This window comes from Poecilia formosa, unplaced genomic scaffold (genome assembly GCF_000485575.1).
Source record: "Poecilia formosa unplaced genomic scaffold, Poecilia_formosa-5.1.2 Scaffold17, whole genome shotgun sequence".
Lineage (NCBI taxonomy): Eukaryota > Metazoa > Chordata > Actinopteri > Cyprinodontiformes > Poeciliidae > Poecilia > Poecilia formosa.
This window is the reverse complement of record NW_006799956.1, coordinates 146,089-164,962: the sequence shown is the minus strand read 5'-3', so window position 1 is coordinate 164,962 and position 18,874 is coordinate 146,089. Positions and strand designations below refer to the sequence as shown.

Genomic DNA, 18,874 nt, shown 5'->3' with positions numbered 1-18,874 from the left:
AAGAATTTCTCTTTGTTGCTGTTGCTGTGTGCCATGGAGAAGAGGCAAAATAAAAGCTCTAGCTTGTTTGGGTATTTGTGTGTCTATTTGTGAGAGCGGCCCCAGAAGAGGGGAAAAGGGTGATGGGAGTTTGTCCCAGATATCTGGGATAAAAAAAAAAGCCTCACAATGGCTGAATAGGATCTGTACCCTGTAGTGGTAAACCAGCTTTGAGAGGTGGGAAATGACTTGCAAGCAAAGGTCTATGTTTACTCTTTGAGAACCTGAGGTAAAATTGTTCTTCATTCTAATAATGGCAGATGTTTTCTCAATATCATTTTCCACAAATCTTCTGCTTTACACTTTTGGTAGCTATAGTCTTCTGAAAATGTTTTTTTCCTACATCAATTAATTTTTAGTTGTATTGTTTCATAAATTTTAAACAAGCAGCTGGTAAGTGGGTTTTTTTCTGTTTCTCAACAGCAACAACAGCTAAATTTGTAACTGATCCTTTGGGAAAAATAACATTAAAGGTTGGAGTGATATTTTTTAATCGGTTTAAAATCTGAGCTCTGGCTGCCTAAAACTTGATTTAATGAAACTGACTGTAGTAAGAGTTTAGACTGCTTCATTCAAAGTCTGCATGTTGTCAGGTTTTATCACAAAAATCTCAGCAGAATGAGGGTCCTGAAGAGAGCCTTCCAGTTCATCCTCAGAAGAGAAGTGAGGCTCTATCAAAACCCTGCGAGGGTCAAAGGTGAACACGCTTCCTCGTTAAACCTTCAGCACTCAGAATTGGTCCGCATTGTTTGCTGCAGGCTGGCAATGCTGATTATCTCTTCTCTTTCAGATTTCCACTTCAAAGTTCATCCGTCTGTGTCTCAAGCTGTGGCGCAAAACAAGCCGGTGGTTGCACTGGAGAGCACAATTATCACCCATGGCATGCCCTACCCACACAACCTGAGGTACCCAGTATGACACCAAGGCCAAAACACTATCAGGTGTTTAAAATTTTCAAGATGAGTTTCACAAATGAACGATAAGCTCGCCTGCTGCTTCTGTTCAGCACTGCAAACGAGGTCGAGGCCATTGTGCGAGCCGAAGGAGCCACTCCCGCCACGATCGGCGTCGTTGAAGGGGAAATCTGCGTCGGATTGACATCATACGAGCTTGACCGTCTCGCTCGATCCAAAAGCCCCCTGAAGGTGTCTCGACGGGATCTGCCTTATGCCGTCGGCAAAGTGAGGATGCTACTTTTGAATCCCAAACAGAAAACTATTTAAGTCTCCTAAGCGTTTTCATATTTTGTGACATTATAACGACGAACATTGATGTATTTCTAAGAGATGTTTTGTGGAAGAAGAACAAAAATGCATAATGGTGAAGTGGCAGGAGAAATATAACTAAGTCTGAAGATTTTAGCACTGAGCACTTTTGTATGTTTTCATTTGCAAAACTACACCAGTTTCCTTCCACATCACCATAAAATGCTACTTTTGGTTGATGTAAAATCCCAATAAAATTCTACAAAATACGTGGGAAAAGTCTAAGGCTATGAACACATTTGCAAGGCATTGTGTGAATGAGCTTCAGGAAACATCTTGACTTTTTATCAATCTATTGTAATTACTGCTATTTTGAAAGTGTTCAGATGTTTGTCACCGTTTTTCAGGGTCTCTCCGGGGGAACGACGGTCTCAGCCACAATGATTGCAGCACACAGGGCTGGGATCCCTGTTTTCGTCACAGGAGGCATTGGAGGAGTTCACAGAGACGGACAGAACAGTGAGCTAACTTATACTTTACTGCAAAATAAGCTTATAGGGTTTTTACATTCTTTAACAAGGAGATGTGCTGTTTTCTGACACACCTGTCGTCTAGTTTAAATTAAAATTCTTTTCAGAAAAAGAAAACTTCGCGATAGTTTGTTAAACTGGAAGGATTAAGTTATCAAAACATCTCCAAGTCTGATTTGGTGCAGTGTTTGAGACGTCTAACTGTGAAGTCGAATCAAACGCAAAGCTTTTATTCCTGCTTCTTGAGGTCTGGACGTCAGTGCAGATCTAACGGAGCTTGGCAGAACTCCCGTCGCTGTCGTCTCTGCCGGAGTCAAGTCTATCCTGGACATCGGCCGCACCCTGGAGTTCCTCGTGAGGAAATATGCATTATTCTGTTCTGTTCAGCAGACTTGTAGCATAATATTTATTCATAGCTGTGATTGTAATGTGTGGCTGAAGATTAACCTTTACTTCTTCCCTTACTTGTCTGTAGGAGACACAGGGTGTGTGTGTTGCAACTTACGGTGAATCTAAAGATTTCCCAGCATTCTTCACTCCAAACAGTGGATTCTCCTCTGCGTGTAACGTCCGCAGTGCTAGCGAGGCTGCAGAACTCATTGGTAATATGTTGTAGAAATAAATTGGCTTTTCGTTAAACATTGAAAGTCATGATGATGATAAAATATATCCACGGGTGTGTTCTCGCTTTTACAAGTAATTAAATGAGTTTGTCCAGTAGTCAGTCAGCAGTGGAAAAAGAGCGGTTCATTGTCAGAAGACCAAAATTAAAGTCACATTCATGTTGATGATGACGGGATGTGACCTTCTGACCGAAATGTACGCTTAGCTCGACTTGACAGCGAGTTTGCAGCTATTACACAGATACAGTAACGTTGCTTATGTGTCCGTCTGCTTGGTTTTTCCAGCAAGCACTTTGTCTCTGGGTCTTCAAAGTGGCCTCCTGATAGCAGTGCCCATCCCAGAGGAGCATGCAGCCGCTGGCCAGCAGATACAGGAGGCCATACAAACTGCATTGACAGCAGTCGGGTACAGAACGTCTCTCATATGTGGTTGTGTTCGGGTAGCATGGTAATCAACCAGCAGCACCCCCCAAAATATTTTTGACTTGGTTAAGCTGACGATGTCTTCTGCCGAAATGCTGGGGTCTGCTGATCAGTGTTTGTTGTTGGTGCCACATGCTCAGTTTAAGACCCGTAAAACTCAGTTGTTTCAGGTCTTTGCACTCAGTTTCGACTGATCACCTTAAAACGCCGCTAAAAATATGCTGGTATAGAAAAGTTTTTAATTAATGTGATGTATACGTTTGATGTGCTTTTCTTCTGTGTTTTGTTAAGTGTTTTTCAATTTTATTTGGGAAATGCTCTATTCAAATGAAAATGTTACTTATTTACTTACGTAAAGTCTATTTTTGGCTTCCTGCATGTCGATATCTGCTCATCTCTTTGTGTTGTCTCTCTGATTTTCTCAGTTCTGAAGGTGTTACAGGCAGAGACGTAACACCTTTTGTTCTTCAAAAGGTCAACGAGTTGACTCAAGGAAAGTCCCTCCAGGCCAGTATCCTTTGCAAACCTCTAGATCTTTCGTCTCTGCTTTAGTATTTCCGATAGTGTAAAACACTATCAGATGTTTCCACTACCAGACAGTGGAAACTGTAAGATGCCATAAAGATTATGGCCTTAACAATGTAAAAGATTACTAGCTTTCTAGATCAAATCGTGAGTTACTGCCATATTCCTCTTAACTTGTCATGTTTAAAGACATTGCTCTCATTCACAACAATGCTAAAGTCGGCAGTCAGATAGCCTGCGCATTGTCAAAGCAGATGAGTGAAAAGACATCAAAATGTCAAGCTCAGCATCCTGGAAAACCCCCAAATGACTCAGAAGTTGTGAGTATAAAACATTTCTGTGTATATATTTTTTAAAATTTGAAGCAAGAAGGAGTCAAATAAAGACCTGCATTCTTGCGCAGGTTGTCATAGGAGGAATAAATGTTGATTTTATTGCCAAAGGGAAAACAAAAACACTTCATGTAAGCATCGCGACACGCGTCTATCTCAAATACGGCAGAACAGCGGAGGAAAAATAAGTTCTAAGAATCTGTTTTGTCTCACAGTTTGGACAGACTAACCCAGGAAGCGTCTGCCAGTCGTTTGGGGGCGTGGGACGGAACATCGCTGGTTGATTTTCCTTATCTGATCATGTTTTCGTCAATACGTCTGACTGTCTCTCACATATTATCTCCTGTGTTTTCCTCCAAGACTCGCTGAGTAGGTTAGAAAAGACGCCGCTGTTCATCTCCGCCACCGGAGCGGATGCAAACAGCGATGCAGTTTTTAACCACTGTAAACATATGGTAGGGCAACATTAACGGCTAGTTAAAAGTCAGTACTGTCGGACTCTTGAATATGAATTAAAAACAAGACGTTTTTAACTTACTTTTAGAACACAAGTGGTGTGGCCAGACTGGAGAAGCAGAACACAGCAACGTACTGCGCTGTTATCAACGACAATGGGGAACTGAGTCTTGGTTTGGGAGACATGGATATTCATCAGCAAATTACAGAACGCTATGTGAGTTCCTGCTGCCGGATTAGGTTTTCTGTGTGACTGAGTGCCTTGCTGATTGTATAGAAAAAAGAAGAAAAAAAAAACAGAAGAAGAAGAATTTTATGAAACCTGGCATCATTCCCTGAAAACTGCCTCAGATTTTGATGTAGCATTAGATCAGTACGCATCATTTTTAGGTAATGGTTCCTCTAAATATTCTTAAATGTATTTGAACCTTTTTTCGCAACTTTTTCTTAGCAATTGATCACTCAGCATGTCGAAACCCCATATTGCCACCATGCACGGTGAGCAGAGCAGGATGGTAAATGTGATAAAGAAAAATGTTTCTCAATCTTTCTGATAGAGAACTGCAGCACCAACTGGGTTCAGCAAGTTTCCTTAGAAACCATTTTAAATGCAAAAAGAAGTAATTTGGGAGGCTCTTGTCATACCAGCACCACAAACTAAGAGGAACCATGAACTTTAGTGAGACAAAAGTATCAATAGTAGCACTGCCTGTAATTATAGTAAAAAACAATATCACATTATGAGACTAATAAAACCTGTTTAATAGATGTGCTTAAATTAATGTTTTGGGCTTTCTTTATTGTATTATATTATAATAATGTAAAATAAAGAAGGTTTTACTTTTATACTTTTAAAACATAAGTCAGGGTCCCATTGCGGTGGGTGTTGCAGATTGTGAAGTGATCTTGTTTAGATCCTTTGCAAAAATTGATGTTTAAAAATCTATGTTTGGCTTATTAAAAACTGAAATGGACTGTTTATTCATCCTGTATTTTGAATAACTTGCCTACATTTTATTTAATTAAGTGCAGGTTTTCTATCAGGGTTTTCTATTTATTCATTTTTGTTTGTTTTTTGTCTTTTAAATTAACCTTTTGTTTGATAAATTCTTGAAATAACTCTACACCATATCGTTTTTTCATTATTATTATTTCTCCTCAAAAATGCAGTTAACACTATTACTATCTATCCTTAAATGTGTCTTGAAAGGTTTCACAGTTTGAAAAACAGATTTCATCCGCCACACTTGTGTGCCTTGATGGAAACATCCCCGTCTCCACCATCAATTATGTCTGTTCTCTTGCTGGGAAGCACAACTTAAACAGTAAGCATACGGAGATGGTGGCCCAATAAACGATGGTAAACGGACATGTTAGCCATTATTAAAACAGTAATCTCTGTTTTTGTCACAGTTTGGTATGAACCAACAGATGTAGAAAAGGCTTGTAAGCCTTTCCTCTCAGACGCTTGGAAGTCTTTGTCCTATTCGTCTCCAAACCTGGCAGAGTTGTGCATGATGAACAAAACTCTGGGTCTCACGGTTCCTGAAGGTAACCTTTTATCTTGAACGTTGCAGATGTTCCCCTTCTTTTCGTTTGCATGTTTTGCGAACGACAAACTCCCTCAGCTCCCACATCAGTCACGGCTAAGAGTTCTTGTGAAGAAGGCACATTATCTGATGGTAGCTTACTGGTAGCTATAAGGTTGTGGTTGATCTCGTGCCAGAGCTGCCTGCCTCTCTTGATGAGATCCTGACGGTTGCCATGGCTCTCTCACGCCCTCTTCTGGAGAATCTCCACTGTCTGGTGGTGACTGTTGGGCCTGATGGTGTGCTGCTGTGTGGCCAGCACGAAGCAGGCTCAGTTGACCTGCAGCCGAGGAAACAAAAAAGAGTATGCGCCTTTTTTAAAGCAACTTTATAATGAAGATGATATTTACGACATCAACACCGAGGATGTCATTTATTGGGTTTGGATTTGCAGAAGCGGCAGCTTTGTGCGCTACACTACCCAGCATTGACCGTGACTCCAGAGGAGACGATGAATGTGTCTGGAGCAGGAGACAGGTATACAAACTCTACCCAGCCCTACTTATCGTTCTTCCACTTCAACTTTGTTTTTATTTTATTCATAATTAGTTGTTGTTGTTCATGTTGTGTTGGCAGTTTTGCAGGTGCCTTAATGGCAGGGATTCTTCAGAAAAAAGACACGGACAGCTGTGTTCGGATGGGCCTCCTGGCTGCGAGGATTTCCCTGTCATCGCCACATCCCATCTCACCAACACTCAGCTTAGACTCTGTGGATCCCAGCAAAGTCCAGGCACCAAAATGGCCCACGCCGGGCTTTGTTTGGCTCGACTGAGATTTAAATTCCAGAGTTTTCGTTGTGTTATTTTTTTTATGTCTCACAATTATTATTCAAGGAACTGTTATAACTTTTGACCAGAGAACCTGTTTTCTCAAAGCTTTTTCATCCAAATGTGTCTGTTACCTTTTTATTATTCCATAATAAAATACTTGAAGGTATTTTAACTGAATTTTCTGAGAGTTTGCTTATTTTTAACTCTGTTACCTCACAATTTCAAGTTTGGTTTCTAATAATATTAACTATTAATGTATTTATATACATACAATCCACTTGTTTGGAAGGCAGGCCAGAAAAAAATTTGTTTTCCGACCTACCACCACAGTAATAAACACAGCTTGCTAAACTCATTTGGGATTTTAACTGGAATAATTGTGCTTTACAGAAAATATGAGGATTGATATTTTTCAGCAACAAACACTCCAGGTGTTTCTGATGTTAAACAAAGTAGGAGACTAAATTAAAATGGAAAAAAAAACAACAACCTCAAACTCACTTTTAAGTATAGTAAGGGTAAATGATTCTAAAGACTTCTTTCTGTTCCAAAACTCCTTGGAAACTTTGAATTTTATGTCATCAAATTACAGGAAATTTTAACAAAATGAATCTGGTTGTCTCTATAAATAAAAGGAACAAAAAGTACCCTTGAATATGGTGGGGGTTTTTAGCAAGACGGTGATCCAAAACATAGAACCACCTCAGTACCGAGAAATAGAGTAACCAGAGACGACTCTGGACTCTGAATAACCACGACAGATTGTGTACAGGAATGGTCAAAGATCCCTCTCCTTACAGCCTAATGACATGTTAGAGGACAAGACGAGACAAACATGATTAAGCATATTTGGATACAGAATTATAAAAACAACGTCACATTTTGCTACAAGGTTGAAAGCATATAGTTACAAAATGATGTTTTTGTTGTGCAAACTGTACTCATGTGCAATAAAGTATATTATTATTGTTGTTATTATTATTAGAAGTAGTATTAGTATTATTATTATTATAATAATTATTATTATAATTATTATCTTAATAATTATAATAATAATAATAATACTAATACATGTTCCTGTAGAAACTCTAAGAACAGTGTGTAAACTGTTGTAACTGAATGTCTTGAATCAGATAAATTGTCGATACAATTGATTGTACAGTTCCTCTGAAATACATCAATAATAAACATTTGGTATGGAGCTCATGTTTTTACAGAATAATAATTCTAACCACTGCCGACATTTGATAAGGAAGTAGTTCAGGTGAACAGTTTTGTTTGGAATATTTTTTTCATGTACGTTACTTTCAAAGAAATGTATTGTTGCTAAAAAACGAAACAAAACAAAAAAACTACCTTACATTGCATAACTACCATTTTACTGCTTTGAATGTAGATGGGCGTGTAAAAATATAAAAACTCGTTTTCCCATAATGCCGTTCTGTATCGGCGCAGACTCAATGGCACCGAATACTTGCCCCACTCCCTCCTCCCTACTATAATGCTAGCTAAGATGGTGGTTTGAGCGTAATTTGTCTTAACAATACCAAGAAAAGAAAGGGCAAAACATCTTTACAGTCTCCCGATTAGAACAGAACCCCACGATTACCGCTATCGTAAGTTACCATATTTAGAAATTTCACCATTTCAGGTACATTGGCTTGCAGCCCCCGCCCAGTTTGGTGTGACTCCTTTGGAGTGGAATCCTAAGCTAAATACGGACAGGGTAAGTAACGCTAACGTTAGCCAAGTAGGGTTTCATCCTACATCCAGCGAATAAAAGATAGGTGGCTTCGTTTCAAACTTAAGAAGTGATTGGGGTTTTTTTCCAAACCCAGCGAATCACTGTCCAGGTAATTTGTGTATCCTCAGACCAATGTCAGTTGTTTATAAGGCCAGGGGTTCACTGTTAGCTTCTATAGGCCGCGTCCTACATTTCTGGTGATAATGTTAGCATGCAGGCTAAGCGGTTAGCATTACCCAAGCTGTCATTTTCAGCGCTCTGTAACGTCATGTCATGTTCTCATTATTCGCGAACGTCGATATTAGGTTGGAATAAATTTTACTGTGTGGTGTTTTTGTGACTAGTGTTGCAGTCGAGCTGGATACGCGCCAACAAGCAGACCGGCTTCTCTTACCAAAACGTAGCTAATGTTAGCTTAGCTCAACGTTAGTCAAATAACATCTGTCATAACGTCAGATCCAAAAGACACAGTCAGTCTCTGACAGAGCCTGTAAAGTCGCCCACCGGGGTTTAAATCTGTGTATTTTTTGACTTTATAATCGAGCCAGTGGGATAGTGATACACTTGTAAATATGTGTTTATTAGCGGACCGCTGCCAAAGCATCCGAAATGTTTGCGTTTCGTCTACATTAACTTCCTCCCGTTTAGCTTCTGTCGGTCCGGGTTGGTCATAGAGTGAGTCTGCTGGCAGTGGTGTTGTCACGAAGAACCCAACGCTGGTGTTCATCTGCTAAAAACCCACTCTCTTTCTCTTTTTTTCTCTGTATAAATGAACTCTCTTGTTATACGTTTCCTTTTAACGTGTATTATGACGTGTCAGGCATTGCCAACCCACGAGAGATGTTTACAACATCCGCATTAACACCTAAATGCTTCAGTTCTGTTTTTAGCTCGTTTTTTGATGATATGACCCAGTCAATTTCACCTACCCCGCAGAAATGAAGTCCCTTCAGCAAATCCTAACCCCGCCAGCGTTACAATGGCTTTTGCTTGATATGTACACATATATGTCACTGTGCTGTGAAGTGAGACTCATAACGGATTTTCAGATCCTCAGATAATGCTTTCAGATTGCCTTAGTTGCCTAATAAAATTCATGTTCAGGTGTATTTCATGCTCTCTCAGGGAGAGCTTCTGTTTAGTCAGCTGGGCCTACCATAATTATTACATAACCTCGTTGTTGCATTATTTTCGCACAATGTTGGAGTAGGCATGGGCGAGTATGAGATTCTCAGAGTATAGCCTTGAGTAAAAATACCACTCCGTCATTGATAGTTACAGAAAAAAAATACTGTTTTTTTATTTGAAACAGGAACACATCAGTTACTGAATTTGGTGCTAAAATAACAGGAGTTACAACTATTAAAAAAAAAGTTATCTGTAACAATTATTCTTCTCATGGAGGTATAGATTCAAGCAAAACTATTGAATAAACACTAACTAAATATGGAGGTGTGTGTAATAATGTGCTTATTGTGAAGATTATTGTACATTTTTGCCATTTTGTTCCTCAAAGAGTTAACATTCGACTGTCGTCTCAGGTTCCCAGTTGCAGACCGGCATGCTTTCAGCTCACCGGCTGTTGTCTTAAAACACTATTACCCCAAAAGCAGTGATAGGTTGTCCTTCTTTTATTTACACACCCTGACTGTTCAGGATTTTGGCAGCCAGAGATATTTCCAGACACCCGACTTTGTCTTTGTTGTGTAAGAGACTTGTTTCATCCAGCTCACCAGCAGTGTGCGGTAACGCGCTGGGGAAGCGGGAGTACTGTCCTGTTCTATGATGCATACGATTCAGAGAAAAAAAAATCCTCTGGTCTCTCTAGGACTTCACATCTGATTACATGTGACATAAACTTAGATCACTTTAAAATCGTAACTTTTTATAACCTGGCCCATATTATCTTCGTTTCTAAAATCACATGGGCGTCTTCTCACTCTTCCTCTTTTATATGTATTTTCTTTTGTGCAGCGGTTATTTTGGCACCAGCTGTTAATAGCAAAGCACTTTTAATATTCAACCTCTACATGAGCATCTGTTTACATCAGCATCTCAGTTGAAAACCCAAACACAGTAACATCTCTGGTGATTTCTTTTGTTATTTTTATGCTAAATAAAACAGAGGCTGCTGGGTTTGAAAAGACAATTTGACTATTGCGCAATAAGAAAGGGGCTAATGCTTCTCTTGTAAGACGTTCCTGTTGAACTGCATTCTGAGTTTAATTGCTGTGATTTAGCTGAAAGCGTTTTGAAATACAGCTTTTCAGTTCTAAATTGGAGCTTAAAAATTCATTCAAAAGCCTGAACAATGCTGGACAAAAGCGCTGTAAGACTTGATTGACCTGCTACTAATATAAGTTTAAATAAAAAAAAAGGTACTGCTTAAGTCGTCTGTACTGCGTCCTGTTATATATTTTACGCTTTAAGTTGCCTTATTTTCACAGTTAAAGGATTTCTTCACTCAAGGGCCGCTTACAGAAATTAATCAAATTTAAATGAAAACCCATGGAGGGGTGACTTTTCTTACTTTTTGGGATAACAGAAGTTCTCAGCTTCCTGTCCTGTCTTTTAGCTGATCTGTAAATGTGAAGCTGTTGGCTGTATTAGCGATACCGCAAAGAGGAGAGAAAGACTTGTTGTTTCGGGTCTGCTTGCATTCAGTGACTTGCACGTATCGACGCTTCCAAAGACGCGCAGACCGGCGTGTTGTTTTCTATTTCAGAATAACTCAAATGAACAGGGAAGGCCCTCTAAAACACGGTTTCCATGTATTAAACCTCATTGTCGTTTCGGTCCCTTTTTCTGATGACCTCGAAATGTTGCCGGTAGATCACTTTATAGTTCTGCATCCACTTCTGCTGACGTTCTGTTTCTGAACAGTTTTTATTTGTGAAGCTTGTTTCCCAGTTGATACTCCAGTTTTATCAAGACTGCTACATGAAATATTTAGCCCTGTGTGTTTTTGTTTTTTTTGTTTTTTTCCAGCACTGTGCAAATTGAGTAGATCTTTGTCGCTTTGACAACAACATCACCTGCTGATTTCATGTTACTCAGGGTGGCCTGTTTTTTTTTTTTATTGTTATTAAAAATTAAAGGTTTGAAGCTGTTTTCTCTCCCAATGGCACATGCACACATTTGTTGTTCTGTCTTATTTTCCTGAGGATGTTAAATCATGTTTGAGTGACCAAACTGTGTCTGCTTTCCCTCGTAAACATTTGTCCTTATGCTGAATGTACAAAAATGTACTTTAATCTCATTTTTGCATACACAGATGTAGGTTTGATGAAAATTTTGGCAAGTTTCATCCCATCTATTCAGCATCCTGTAGACAAAAGCTTAAATACACTATGCTGTTCTGGAGAAGACTGCAGATTAGTCAGCTTTTCTGGTTGAACACAATCATTCAAATTCACCACAAATTTATCTCACAACATTTATCCCAGCACCTATTAAACTTCCCTAGCCAGTAGTTAACATTTCCTTTGCAAATAAACACTTTTAAGCAGCATATACTGACTGTTTTTAAGCTATATCCAGATGGAGTTCCTGTACGTTTTGTTTTTTTTCTCCTCTCTCCTCGTAGCCCTGTGCTCTGTGACCAGCTCCAGTACTACTCAACATCGCCGTGCAATAGGATGTCCCACAGCCCTGAAATGAAGGACGACCCCATGGAGTGCCCTCTGTGCATGGAGCCACTGGAGATTGATGACGTCAATTTCTTCCCCTGCACTTGTGGCTACCAGATCTGCCGCTTCTGTTGGCACCGCATCCGCACAGACGAGAACGGCCTCTGCCCCGCCTGCAGAAAGGTGCGCAAAGAGATTTATCACGAGAGAATTTCATCTGCAGGACGGATTGTTTAGTGCTCCCATACGCTCTTTTTTTTATTTTTTTTTCTTAAGTTCATCATGTTATACACTCTCCGCTCCCCATAAATCACTATCTGATTTCTGTTTGTCGCGCAGCCGTACCCAGAGGACCCCGCCGTGTACAAGCCTCTGTCACAGGAGGAAATCCAAAGGATAAAGAATGAAAAGAAGCAGAAACAGAACGAGAAAAAGCAGAAGGTGACAGAAAATCGCAAGCATCTGGCGAGCGTCAGAGTGGTCCAGAGGAACCTGGTGTTTGTGGTGGGGCTGTCGCAGCGGCTCGCTGATCCTGAAGTGAGTACAGCAGTTTACAGTCTTAAGTGAATTTGCTGTGCCTTAATGCGGGGTTGAACATTTTACTGGGGAGAGGATGTGTAATAAGCCAGAGTTGCTCTCTGTTAGATTTGTCACGTACTAAAAAAAAAAAAAATAGTCGCCACTAGGTGGCGTCCTGCTGCATTATTAGGATCTTCCTTGCTGGTACTGATTTCTTGTCATATCAGATTTTTTTTTCCCCCCAAGAACCGTTAAACAGTCCCAAATGATTTTTGATCCAACAGAAATTAAAGGGATTTCAAGATTTGACAATTCATGAATCAACACATATGTCCATTACCTTTATCTAATTTTGAATAAAAAAAAAATGCATCAAAGTACAGGATTCCTACTAATGCTTGAAATCCTTCAAAAGGCTTGAGTTTCAAGGTTTGGAAAATGTTTGATTTCTGTATAAAGTCCTTGAAAGTGATTGATGATTCAAACTGTGCAATCTGATGCTTGATCTAACTTTGGGAAAATGTTATTTACAGTTGAAACCAGATATTGTCATATGCAGAATAATAAAAAAAACGACACAAACATTTCTTTTTCTCACTGTCTGTGATTTATTGAGACCAAACGTCTCTTGTTTCAGGTCAGTTAGATTTACGAAAATTATTTCTATTACAAAATACCAGAAAACTTAGTGAGAACAGATTTTAGAGATTTTTTTTTTTTTTTTTTTTTTTGCAACTTTCTTTGTGTTTTGTGTTTAAGCATTTAATTTGAGCAGGAAGGTCATTTACCTTAACACGATTTGTTTGGATTGTTTCAATGTGATAAATATTTATTATTCCTAATGGCTCAATGACGTGTCTGTGTCATTGACATAAAAAAATTGTCTTATGTTTTATACATTTAATAACAATTGGGGGATTTTATTTTGTTAAATTAGTGTTTTGTTCTCGGACCAGTCAGATGTATGGTGTGTGTGTGTGTGTGTGAGACATTTCAATTTTAATAACAGTAATAAATTATATCATAAAATGGTGCGTTGAAACTGTCTTCTTTAGTTCATTTGTGTTGCTGGAAACATTTGAAATCTTACCTTTTGAAATGCTTGAAAAATGCTTGAATTTTACTGTATAAACCTTGAAAGTAAGTGCAGCTGGTTGAAATCAATAATAGAAAAAAAATTCTGGTTTATTTTCTGTTTTCAATTTGAAGGTTAAGAGAAAATTGTCAGATTTCTCTCCTTTCACTGAACACAATTTCTTGTAGGACTGTAAATGATTAGCATGTTTATGAAAGAACTGACAGCATACATCACACATTTTGTGTTGATTTTGTTTTGTTTTTTTTCCCTCACAGGTCCTAAAACGACCAGAGTATTTTGGGCGATTTGGGAAAATCCATAAAGTGGTCATCAACAACAGCACATCGTACGCAGGTTCACAGGTGAGGAATAAATCATGGTTGATTTAAAGCTTCAGTGTTTATGAATACATCTGTGATCAGTTGGAAGCAAACTGCGACTTGTGTCACAAGTCAGTAACAAACACAAAGGTTTCAACTGAGTCAATAGGTTGGTATCACATGAACCTAAAACAGCCGTGAATGGTCTGTTTGATTAATCTGTTTGCTTTTGTTTTGTTTGCCGTTCAGGGGCCCAGTGCCAGCGCTTATGTCACTTACATCCGTTCCGAAGACGCTTTAAGAGCAATACAGTGTGTGAACAATGTGGTCGTCGACGGGAGAACACTCAAGGTAAACAGGGGTTTTCTACTGCCCACTGTGGGTCTTTAAAATTCTCATTTTGTGTGTGGAACGTAATCAGAAGTTGTATCATCATCAGATATGCATATACAGCTCTGGAAAAATGTAAGAGACCTCTTAAAATGATCTGTCTCTCTGATTTTACTTTTTATTGGTACATGTTTGAGTAAAATGAACATTGTTCTTTTATTCTATGAACAACATGTCTCTGAAATTCCTCGCAGAAATTTAGCATTTATTTGCCGAAAATGAGAAATGGTCAAACAATATTTGGTGGAATAACCATGAGGTTTTCAATGGGGCAGTGCAGTGGTTTCTTATTTTTTTCCAGAGGTGTATATATATTTTTTCCTATTGTAATACTTGTGTATTAACAGTAGGATTTGATTCTCTCTCTCCCTTACAGGCTTCTTTAGGCACAACAAAATACTGCAGTTACTTCCTCAAAAGTATGCAATGTCCCAAACCTGATTGTATGTATCTACATGAGTTGGGGGATGAAGCAGCTAGCTTTACTAAAGAGGAGATGCAGGTGAGATTAAGGTTTTCTTATTAAAATATGTAAAGTGTTTGTTGTTTTTTAGATTTCTTGCTTAAAGTGAATCTTTTATGTGTTTGTTTTTATTCATCTGTTTAATCTTGAACTTGTCCTAAGGCGGGGAAACATCAAGAGTACGAGCAGAAACTCCTCCAAGACCTCTACAAAATAAATCCTGGTTTTCTACAACCTCCAGCTTGTGGAACAGAAAAGTCGAAGAGTAAACCCAACTCCACACAGAGGTTAGTCCTGTTTTCATTTATCTGCTGTGCTGCTTTCTCCCAGCGTAGTGCTTGATGGTTGATTTTTTTTTTTTTTTTTTTTTCCTTCCTTCCTGCTTTGTAACAGAACTAACAGTAGCAACGGTAAAGACAGCTGGCCGACGCTGTCGGGGCACAACAAACTGGCCAACGGACTTTCAGAAGACCGCAAGTCCCCTCCGCTGTTAGACTATCTAGACCAGGAAGCTAGTAATTCAGATGGGCTAGAATCAGAGCTGGGTCCAGGCCAGCGTCCCACCCTATCCCCCTTCTCCTCCAACTGTGACAGTAATAGGTAATGGAGACGCCTCAAACCAATCTGTTCTGCTCTAAACTTTTCTGTTTTATTTTGTTTTTCTGATCTGTTATCACAATTTCTGTCTGCAGTCCCAATGACAAACCTCCAGAATCAATCGGTATGGTCAACGGAGAAGCTTTACAACAGGTGAAGCAAGCAGCCTTGTTCCTTTGATCCGAAGTGAATCCCACCGAGTCGCATCTCTTACGAGCATTTCATCTTCCTCTCATTCTGCAGATGCCCACAAGTGACTCCCCTTCCCCTCCCCCGGGTCTAACGAAACCCATCCTGGTGGTGCCCATCAGCATGTCGGACCTCTCGGCCCGTTCGCCCTTTGAGGGCGCTGCGGCAGAGTCCCAGTCGCTTTTTTCAGACAACAGTAACTTCAGACATCCAAACCCTCTCCCCGCTGGCCTGCCCCCTTTCCCCAGCTCCTCCCGCGGCAGTTCCGACTGGCCCATGACACCAGAACCACAGATACTCTTCACATCAGGTATCAAGCACCTTAAATATCTTGTAAATTCTTTCATTGAACTTTTGAGGGCATTAAAGTCGCATCCTAAAAATTACTGTTCAACTACGCACAACCTCTAAAAGCCTTAAATGTGTTAACATTTGTCGTGTTGCAGCCACACACTTCAGTGTTGGGATTTTATTTTGTCCAACACAAAACAGAACAATCTGCAGAGATCCAGAGCTCAGGTGGGAGAATCTAACTATTACCTGTGGATTCCAAGAATCTGGAAGGAAGGAAAGCTATAAAAAGTCCCACTCTGCAATTTGCCACAATTGGAGAAAATGACAACTGTAAGGAGAAGAAGTCGGTCCTGTTACCAAAATTAAACTCTGTGGTCAACATGCTGAATGTGTGGAGAAAAACAAAGGACAGTCCGAGTGAGTCTAGCTTCTAATCTAGAGGGAGAAATGGCTCATGGTCTTTTATCAAACACAAATGAGAAAACTTACCACCGCTAGAATCTGACACTGCACCATTTGTGTTTACTTTTTGTGAAAAAGGAAGTTGCTCAGTGCCTTCATCAGAGGTTTTTGTGTTGTTTCCTTCAGTGATTCTTAGGACGGTGCCTCCACAGTCGAGGGGGAGGAACAGGTTTTTCAAAGGGTTTGGTTGGTTTGACACAGTGCAGTCAGATTTTCACCTTCCAGTAGGACATTAAACACTAACTACAGTTAAACGTGGCTCATAGCATCCAGATATAAATTAGCTGCAGAGTCTGTGACGATAAGAGAGGATAGATTTGTTTGAGCTTTTGGTGTTTTGTCGAGAATGATGGGCAGGTATTGTTGTGTGAATACAAATATATGCTGCACAAAAAGTTCGAAAACCATCAAATTTTCTTCTGCTACTCTAGTTTGAGTTGACCAACCAGAAAAGAAATCCCAGCACATGGCAAATACTTTTAACGTTTGTAGTTACAATGTGATGAAATGTGGAAAAAAGGTCTTTTTTTTTTTTTTTTTTTTTTTTTTTTACAAAACACTGTCTAGTCGTGCAAATGCTTTATTTTGCATCTCTGTCTTCTTAACACAGTGGCTGTTGGACTGTCAAAGGAGATGCAGTAAATAAACAAAACTACTCTCGTTGAAATGCAAACGTACCTTTCTGATTAAAAGTGTCGGCATCTGGTAACCAAACTAACTACCTTCTTCTCCTTCGAAAGACACAATACCAGTGTCTTCCTCAACAGACTGGCAAGCGGCCTTCGGTTTCGGCTCCTCCAGCAAACAGCAGGACGACGACCTGGGCTTCGACCCCTTTGACGTCACCCGCAAGGCTCTGGCCGACCTGATAGAGAAGGAGCTATCGGTTCAGGATCAGAGCCCCTCGTCTCCCGGGCCGCTCGCGCCGGGCAGCGGCCACACTCCAGGCCTGCCGCCGTCCAATCTCAGCACATCCCACCACTTCCCCGGCGGCCTGCCCCGCGTCCACCCGCTCCACCACAGAGCCTTCTACAGCTCCTTCAGTTTCCCCGGCGGCCACAACAGCCAGGCTGGTCAGCAGCAGCAGCAGCAGCAGCTCCCTGCCACCAGACACCCCTGGATGGGCATCCCCACACGAAACAACCTCGCACACTTGAACCACTCAGCCAGTGCTGCCTCACACAGTAACATCCTGGACCTGAATCTGCCCCCTCAGCACAACACGGGGCTGGGAGGGATCCCCATCTCAGGTACCAGCCAGGCTGCTTTAATGCAGAGGTAGTGCGTGTTAAGACAGAATTCAGACGAGACGCGTCAGAAAGACATTTAATATCGCGACACGCAAACGCTTCTGCTCAGCACGAAGATGGGTGCTTTTGATTAGCGCGTATTGATTGTTTTTTCCGGTGTCCCTCTTGTCCTGCCCTGCAGAAAACAGCAGCTCTATAGACGGCTTAAATGTGAAAGAGTGGCAGGACGGACTGAGAGCTCTCCTGCCCAACATCAATATCAACTTCGGTGGCCTCCCCAACTCCTCCTCCTCTTCATCTTCCTCGTCCTCCAACAGTGTTAACCACATCGGCGGGCCAGCGGGGCCGGCAGGCATTTCACACAGCCTCAGCTGGGACAGCACGGCCAGCTGGATGGATCCTGCTATCATCACAGGTAAAAAAAAAACATCGGCTGGACTCGACTTCCGAACAGATAACCCCATGCATTATATATGAAGAGTAGCGCTGCGAATCTGTTAAAACGTTTAGTCTAATTAATCACGCTCTAGCGCTGGGACTAATCACTGTGCTCGGCTTTGTCAGCTGGAGATGTGAAAACTCTCGTTTAAGAAAGTGTTTTATTGTTTCAAACATCTCTGGTTTTCAGGTTGTAAGATTCAGGAAGGTTTAAAATGGTTTGAAATGTAAACTATAAACTGGTTGAGCTCTGGCGAAGGATAATTCACCGTTGCACGGAGGGTTAAACGTTCACTGCACACCAGTCTGACTCTCCTTCCTCGTCTTTTCACTCATGTTTGCGACTGCATTTGACCGCAGCACGAGACCGCGCAAGGCGCTGCTTTGAACTACGTACTATGAGAGCAGCTTTTTGTTCCACATAGGTAAAACGATTATTCTGTATTAGTGAATATTAAAATCTTTTTTAGATTAATCACCTGCGTTAACATTGGCAACCCTAACGAAGAGACGGACCCTTTTTCTCTCGCAGTTTGACCTAAACTCTGGTCACATGTTGTAAGTCAAGTCCACATTTCAGCAATAAGGCAGTTCAAAGTGATTTTATGCCATAAATACATAATAATTATGAAACGAGCAATAAACAATACATTTCTTTCAAATTCCATCATCGGGCAAATATACATTAAACATATTGATCGATGTTCCAGTTATGACTGAAAGGCAACTCTAAGCAGGTGACTTTTAGCCTTGATTGAAAGTGGAGAAAAACTGATAATCCTTTTCTTTTATTATTATTTTACAAATTTTATGTAAAAACCTGGTTTCAGCTGTTTTCCCAGTCGCCTGACATTCATGGAAAAAAGGTAAAAGTTTAGATTTGAGAGCAGAAGCCATCTTCAAATTGGGCCACTAGTATCTCACTTAATGTTTTAAATGGACAAGCAGATAAGATAGGTTCGTCTCAGATGAAGGTGTAACAAGTTGCTCATCTTTTGTTTTCTCAAAC

The 18,874-nt window shown here is 40.4% G+C and overlaps 2 protein-coding genes across 4 annotated transcripts in view; both read left to right on the top strand.

The window, feature by feature from the left end:
• The first annotated feature begins 153 nt into the window (after positions 1-153).
• On the top strand, positions 154-6,664 carry LOC103134538 (pseudouridine-metabolizing bifunctional protein C1861.05). Of its 2 annotated transcripts, XM_007546820.2 has the most exons (19): positions 154-268; positions 633-736; positions 830-944; positions 1,046-1,220; positions 1,652-1,763; positions 2,022-2,128; positions 2,250-2,376; positions 2,683-2,803; positions 3,246-3,331; positions 3,535-3,665; positions 3,749-3,808; positions 3,893-3,956; positions 4,038-4,132; positions 4,222-4,350; positions 5,344-5,458; positions 5,547-5,684; positions 5,860-6,026; positions 6,117-6,199; positions 6,299-6,664. In XM_007546820.2, exons 2-19 carry the CDS (start codon positions 658-660, stop codon positions 6,492-6,494), a joined length of 2,100 nt encoding a protein of 699 aa, XP_007546882.1. In that variant the 5' UTR covers positions 154-268; positions 633-657; the 3' UTR covers positions 6,495-6,664. The 2 variants fall into 2 exon arrangements, with proteins under 2 accessions (XP_007546882.1, XP_016524220.1); XM_016668734.1 differs by lacking the exons at positions 3,535-3,665; positions 3,749-3,808 and having other exon boundaries at positions 154-736; positions 3,246-3,327.
• Positions 6,665-7,963: 1,299 nt separating this feature from the next.
• Positions 7,964-18,874, top strand: part of cnot4a (CCR4-NOT transcription complex, subunit 4a) — a 15,364-nt gene continuing 4,453 nt past the window's right edge. The window contains exons 1-12 of one of the 2 annotated variants that reach the window (XM_007546644.2): positions 7,964-8,108; positions 11,823-12,048; positions 12,205-12,402; positions 13,738-13,824; positions 14,032-14,133; positions 14,549-14,674; positions 14,798-14,922; positions 15,029-15,235; positions 15,328-15,385; positions 15,476-15,731; positions 16,918-17,427; positions 17,609-17,842. In XM_007546644.2, coding sequence (XP_007546706.1) covers positions 11,875-12,048; positions 12,205-12,402; positions 13,738-13,824; positions 14,032-14,133; positions 14,549-14,674; positions 14,798-14,922; positions 15,029-15,235; positions 15,328-15,385; positions 15,476-15,731; positions 16,918-17,427; positions 17,609-17,842 — 2,077 coding nt within the window. In that variant the 5' untranslated portion in view covers positions 7,964-8,108; positions 11,823-11,874. Of the gene's footprint in view, positions 8,219-11,822; positions 12,049-12,204; positions 12,403-13,737; positions 13,825-14,031; positions 14,134-14,548; positions 14,675-14,797; positions 14,923-15,028; positions 15,236-15,327; positions 15,386-15,475; positions 15,732-16,917; positions 17,428-17,608; positions 17,843-18,874 lie in introns of both variants that reach the window. The other variant, XM_007546643.2, reaches the window with a different exon arrangement.

Bases quoted from the DNA above. Each gene is read 5' to 3' on its own strand.
- LOC103134538 (XM_007546820.2), top strand. From the start codon at position 658: ATGAGGGTCCTGAAGAGAGCCTTCCAGTTCATCCTCAGAAGAGAAGTG. The intron at 4,133-4,221 runs GTAGGGCAACAT...ACTTACTTTTAG, and splicing joins TTAACCACTGTAAACATATG to AACACAAGTGGTGTGGCCAG. The intron at 6,200-6,298 runs GTATACAAACTC...TTGTGTTGGCAG, and splicing joins GTGTCTGGAGCAGGAGACAG to TTTTGCAGGTGCCTTAATGG.